At 57.0% G+C, this 6342-nt stretch overlaps 1 protein-coding gene across 1 annotated transcript; it reads right to left on the reverse strand.

Annotated features, from left to right (window-relative positions):
- Positions 1-3868: 3868 nt before the first annotated feature.
- On the reverse strand, positions 3869-5869 carry LOC145339808 (uncharacterized). The gene has a single exon (XM_080184335.1). It carries the CDS (start codon positions 5867-5869, stop codon positions 3869-3871), a length of 2001 nt encoding a protein of 666 aa, XP_080040461.1.
- Between the last annotated feature and the right edge of the window lie 473 nt (positions 5870-6342).

Consider the following 6342-nt stretch of genomic DNA (forward strand, 5'->3'; position numbering starts at 1 on the left):
CCCCTCCCACCCAGCCAGGGGAAAACATCATCCGTCCAGAGGTGATGGAAGGGGTAAGTTTGCCCAGGGAGTAGACTATGAAAGCTCTGACGTTGGCAAGCTCGGAGAGACCTTGACGTGTTTCCAAGAAGAATTATAAGGGATAGGATTTATAATCATCTAGAGAGAAATAAATTGATTGGGGATAGTCAACACGGTTTCGTGAAGGGTAGGTCGTGCCTCACAAACCTTACTGAGTTTTTTAATAAGGTGACCAAAGAGGTGGATAAGGGTAAGGCAGTTGACGTGGTGTATGTGGATTTTAGCAAACGTTTGATAAGGTTCCCTGTGGTAGGCTACTGCAGAAAATGCAGATGCGTGGGATTGGGGGTGATTTAGCAGTTTGGATCAGGAATTGGCCAGCTGATAGAAGACAGAGGGTGGTAGTTGATGGGAAATATTCAACCTGGAGTTCAGTTAGAAGTGGTGTACCTCAAGGATCTGTTTTGGGGCCACTGCTGTTTGTCATTTTTATAAATGACCTGGATAAGGGTGTAGAAGGATGGATTAGTAAATTTGCTGATGACCCCAAAGTCGGAGGAGTTGTAGACAGTGAGGGTGGACGTTACAGTTTGCAGAGGGACATAGATAAGCTGCAGAGCTGGGCTGAGAGGTGGCAGATGAAGTTTAATGCGGAAAAATGTGAGGTGATTCACTTTGGTAAGAGTAACAGGAATACAGAATATAGGGCTAATGGAAGGACTCTTGGTAGTGTTGAGGGGGTTGAGCTATGAGGAGAGGCTGAATAAACTAGGCTTGTACTCGTTAGAGTTTAGAAGAATGAGGGGAGATCTCATTGAGACGTATAAGATGATGAATAGGATAGAGGTGGAGAGACTCTTCCCGCTCAGAAAGGACAGTAGGACTAGGGGGCACAGCCTCAAGATAAAGGGGGGGTGGTTTAGAACGGAGTTGAGGAGGAACTTCTTTACTCAAAGGGTGGTGAATCTCTGGAATTCTCTGCCCATTGAAGTGGTGGAGGCTGCCTCGCTAAATATTTTTAAGACGCGGGTTGATGGGTTTTTGATAAGAGAGGGGATTAAGGGTTATGGGGAGAGGGCGGGAAAGTGGAACTGAGCCACGACAGATCAGCCATGATCTTATTGAATGGCGGGGCAGGCTCGAAGGGCTGGATGGCCTACTCCTGCTCCTATTTCTTATGTTCTTATGTTATGACGAGCAGAGAGATCTCGGGGTACATGTGTATAGCTCCCTGAAAGTTGGCACCCAGGTTGATAAGGTTGTTAAGAAGGCGTACGGAGTGTTAGCTTTTATTGGTAGAGGGATTGAATTGCGGAGCCGTGAGGTCATGTTACAACTGTACAAAACTCTGGTGTGGCCGCACTTGGAGTATTGCGTACAGCTCTGGTCGCCGCATTATAAGAAAGATGTGGAGGCATTGGAAAGGGTGCAGAGGAGGTTTACCAGGATGTTGCCTGGTATGGTGGGAAGGTCTTATGAGGAAAGGCTGAGGGACTTGAGGTTATTTTCGTTAGAGAGAAGAAGGTGACTAATTGAGGCATACAAGATGATCAGAGGGTTAGATAGGGTGGACAGTGAGAGCCTTTTTCCTCAGATGGTGATGGCTAACACGAGGGGACATAGCTTTAGACTGAGGGGTGGTAATTATAGGACGGATGTCAGAGGTAGGTTCTTTACTCAGAGGGTAGTGAGGGCGTGGAATGCCCTGCCTGCAGCAGATGGGGACTCACCGACTTTAAAGGCATTCAAACGGTCAGTGGATAGGCATGTGGATAACATTGGAATAGTTTAGGTTAGAGGGTCATTAGATTGGTTCCACTGGTCGGCGCAACATCGAGGGCCGAAGGGCCTGTACTGTGCTGTAATGTTCTACGTGTTTGTCTGTAGATCTCTGAAGGTGGAAATAGGGTGTTGGGAGAGACTCATGATGACGTTCCTGCCTCCATTCCCCTTTACCAATCAGGGTGCGAAGCGACACTCCTAAAGCTTGTGTTGTCAAATAAACCTGTTGGACTTTAACCTGGTGTCGGGAGACTTTTTATACAGGGTACAAAAGCAGAGAGGTCGCAGTGTGTAGAACTTGGGTGAGGCCACAGCTGGAGCACTGTGTACTGTTCTGCTCGCACCATTATAGGAAGGATGTGAACACATTGGAGGGGGGTGCAGAGGAGATTTACCAGGGTGCTGCCATGGGGCAGCTCGGTAGCACAGCGGGTTAGCACTGCTGCTTCACCGCTCCGGGGTCCCGGGTTCGATTCCCGGCTTCGGGTCACCGTCTGTGCGGAGTTTGCACATTCTCCCCGTGTCTGCGTGGGTTTCCTCCGGGTGCTCCGGTTTCCTCCCACAGTCCGAAAGACGTGCGGGTTAGGTTGATTGGCCGTGCTAAGGAATGGCCCCTTAGTGTCGAGGTTAGAGGGATTAGTGGGTATGATATGTAGGGATAGGGCCTGGGTGGGATTGTGGTCGGCGCAGACTCGATGGGCAGAATGGCCTCCTTCTAGACGTAGGGGTGCTTTGATTGGGGAATTTTGCTGCCCCCCCCCCCCCCCCCCCCCCCCCCCCCATAGCACAGTGGGGGTCTGAATTATTGAACGGGAGGTGGATATATTTCGAATAAAGAAAAACAGGTTGAAGGGAAATGGGGAACGGTGGGTGGATTTGAGACCAGGGAGAGATCAGATTGAATGGCGGAACAAGCTCGACGGGCTGAATGGCCCACTCCTAGTTCCTACGCCCCCATTTTAAATGAAACTCGGCCAAAATGCTTAACGAGGGCAGATACCAGACAGAGAAGATGTTCGAACGTGTGCTCAGCAAGAGGAGGTGGGGAGATTCCCAAGGGAGGAGGAGAGGGATGTGGAGAAGTTTAGCGAGGGGGGGGGGGCGGTAGGTAATAAATCTTCAGAGGCAGACATTCCTTCCAAATTCCCTTTATTTACGAGTCTGACAACAGCGAACATGAGCGCGTTAGCAGTCTACACTCGGAGTCCCAGAGGAACCGGCGCGCCTGATATAGCAAGGGGTTCCCGGATTGGCCTCGCAATTGGGCCCTTAATCAGGGAGATCGTGGGACGGCACAGCGGTTAGCAGCGCCGCCTCGCAGCGCCAGGGACCCGGGTTCGATTCCCGGCTTCCCTGTGCGGGGTTTGCACATTCTCCCCGTGTCTGCGTGGGTTTCCTCCGGGTGCTCCGGTTTCCTCCCACAGCCCAAAAGACGTGCTGGTTAGATACTAAATTCTCCCTCAGTGTAACCCCGACAGAGTGTGGCCACTGGGGGATTTTTTTACAGTAACTTCATTGCGGTGTTAATGTAAGCTTTACTTGTGACACTGATAAATAAACTTTCATTTTCCAACAGGCCCATCTCAATTGCCCGTTTGAAGACATTACAGGATAATCAGAGATTAAAGTTTATTTATTCGTCACAAGTCAGGTTTGCATTAACACTGCAATGAAGTGAAAATCCCCTAGTCGTCACACTCCTGTTCGGGTAACACTGAGGGAGAATTTAGTACCTAACCAGCGTGTCTTTGGACACTAAGGGGCAATCTAGCATGGACAATACCCCCCCAGTCCGCAAATTTTGGGGCAATTTATCACGACTAATGCCCCCTAACCAGCTCGTCTTTCGGGCTGTGGGAGGAAACCGGAGCACCCGGAGGAAACCCACGCAGACACGGGGGGAATGTGCAGCCTCCTCGCAGACAGTGACCCGAGCCGGGAATCGAACCCAGGTTCCCTGGCGCTGCGAGGCAGCAGTGCCGACCGCGGTGTGCCACCCCCGGACAGGGCGACAGGAAGCGGGCAGGCGCAAGGGGGCCAGAATTGGCGGAGCAGAACCCTGGCACTAACAGATCGCGGTGAGGAAAAGCGCCAGGCTGAGGTACCAGAGAAGGTGCGGAGGTTGGCTGGGCGCCGAGGCGCAGCGCAAGGGCACGGAGGAGACGGCTTCCACGGCGGCCACCGGCGACCGAGTTGCCCGGCACTCCGCGGAGCCCTCGACCAGGCCCGGGTTCTCCCTCAGCCAGCGCCCCAGGTACAGGATGGAGGGGCAGCGGCAGTCCCAGGGGTTGCCGTACAAGTGGACCTGCTTGAGCCTCACCAGGGGGTCCAGCAGCCCCTCGCCGAGGTAGGCGAGGCGGTTGAAGTTGAGGTGCAGGAGGGTGAGGTGGGCCAGGTTCCGGAAGATGGCGGGCGGCAGCGAGGAGAGGGCGTTGCGGTCCAGGTGCAGCTCCTGGAGGTTCCCCTGCCCCTCCAGGGTGCCCGGGGCCAAGGACGTCAGCCGGTTGTTGTGGAGGAGCAGTTTCTTGAGGCGGGGAAGGCCGGCAAAGGCCTCCGGAGGCAGGGAGCGTAGGCGGTTGAACTGCAACTGCAGCTCCTCCAGCCTGGACAAGGCCTGGAACAGGCCCGGCTCCAAGGATTGCAACCAGTTGCCGTCCAGGTGCAGCTCCTTGAGCTTCCTGAGGCCCTTGAAGACCCCCTGAGGGAGGGCGGCGAACGAGTTGCCGCTGAGCTGGAGCTCCTTCAGGTTGGCCAAGGGCCCCAGGAGGCCGGGGGGCAGGGCCCACAGGCGGTTGTGGTTGAGCTGTAAGATGCGCAGCTCTGGGACGTCGTCGAAGAGGGCAGCGGGGAGGGAGCTGACGTTGTTCCTGTCCATCTGGAGCTCCCTCAGGTGGGCCAGGCCCCGGAAGGCGGCCGCCGGCACCTCCCGCAGCCGGTTGTTGTCGAGGTACAGGGTCCTGAGGTTGGTCAGGTGGCGGAAGACGGCCTCCGGCAGGCCGGACAGCAGGTTGTTGTCCAGCTGGAGCTCCCTCAGTTCCGGCAGCTTCTGGAACAGCTGGGGGTCCAGGGAGGAGACGAGGTTGTTGTCCAGGTGGAGCTCCCTCAGCGACGCCAGGCCCTCGAAGGCGAGGGCGGAGAGGGAGGCCAGGCGGTTGTTGAAGAGGTTCAGCACGGTCAGGTTCAGGAGCGGGCGGAACCTCCCGGAAGGGAGGCCGGTCAGGTTGTTGAAGCTCAAATCCAGCTGCCTCAACTTGGTCAGGCCGAGGAAGGAACCTTCCGGAACCTGCGCCAACTCGTTGTTGCTGAGGTCCAGGATGACCAGCTTCTTGAAGCGGGGCAGGAACCCTTCGGGGAGGGAGGCAATCTGGTTGTTGTTCAAGTACAGGTCCTTCAGCGCCAGGAGGCCCGCCATGGCTGCCACGGGCACCTCCCGCAGCCGGTTGTGGCTGAGGCTCAGGACTTGAAGTTGACCCAGGCCGTCCAAGGAGCCTTCGGCCAGGGAGCGAAGGCCGTTGCTGCGGAGGTAGAGCTGCCTGAGGCCCTTCAGCCCGTCGAAGACTCCAGGCCGGAGGGCGGAGATCCGGTTGCCGGTCAACTGGAGCAGCTCCAGCTGTGCCAGCTCCCGGAAGGCGCCGGGGGCGACGGTGGTGATGTTATTCAGGCTCAGGGCGAGCCTCTGAAGGGCGGGGGCCCCGGCGAAGGCCCCGGGATTCAGGGCCCGCAGGCGGTTCTCGCTGAGGTGCAGCTCCCTGAGGTGGGAGAGGTTGCCCAGGCAGCCTGGCGGCAAGGCCTCAATCCGGTTGCCGGTCAGGTACAGCTTGCTGAGCTGCCGCAGCGCGCCCAGGGCGGCCGTGGGCACGGAGGTCAGGGCGTTGTGGCTGACGTCCAGGGTGAGGAGGTGGTGGCGGCCCCGGGGCCTCCTCCCGGGGGGCTCCAGGCCAGGCCCCCCGGGCGGGAAGTCCGCCGGCCCGAGGCTGCTGATGTTGTTGTTCTGGAGGAACAGCTCCTGGATTCCCGGCGGGATCCGGACGGGGAGGGCGTCCAGCTTTTTGTCGATGCACCACATGATGGGGGCGGAGGATTCGGGGCACTCGCAGGGCGGGCACGGGTCGCCGGCTGGCCAAGACACTCCCAACGGGCACAGCGCCAGCCCACCAAGAACGAAGAGCAGCGCCATCGTGGCACAGCGGCAATCCTGTACAGGAAAGAAATGGCGGACAGCGTTACGGCGTCAGGGAAAAGCCAATACAGTTTACTTATTAGTGCCACACGTAAGGCTTACATTAACACTGCAATGAAGCTGCTGTGAAAATCCCCTGGTGGCCACACCCCGGCGCCAATCCACTCCTGTCTCTCAGGCTGCAGGAGGAAACCCACGCAGACACGAGGAGAATGTGCGACGGTGACCCGAGGCCGGGAATCGAACCCGGGGTCCCCGGCGCCGTGAGGCAGCAGTGCCAACCCGCCGTGCCACCCAAGGCGAAGGCTAAAACAAAGAAAATGACAGCGAAGGGACAGGTCCTCCGGCCCTCGGAGCCT

This window comes from Carcharhinus amblyrhynchos, unplaced genomic scaffold (assembly GCF_965287045.1).
Source record: "Carcharhinus amblyrhynchos unplaced genomic scaffold, sCarAmb.v2.hapA scaffold_683, whole genome shotgun sequence".
Classification (NCBI taxonomy): Eukaryota; Metazoa; Chordata; class Chondrichthyes; order Carcharhiniformes; family Carcharhinidae; genus Carcharhinus; species Carcharhinus amblyrhynchos.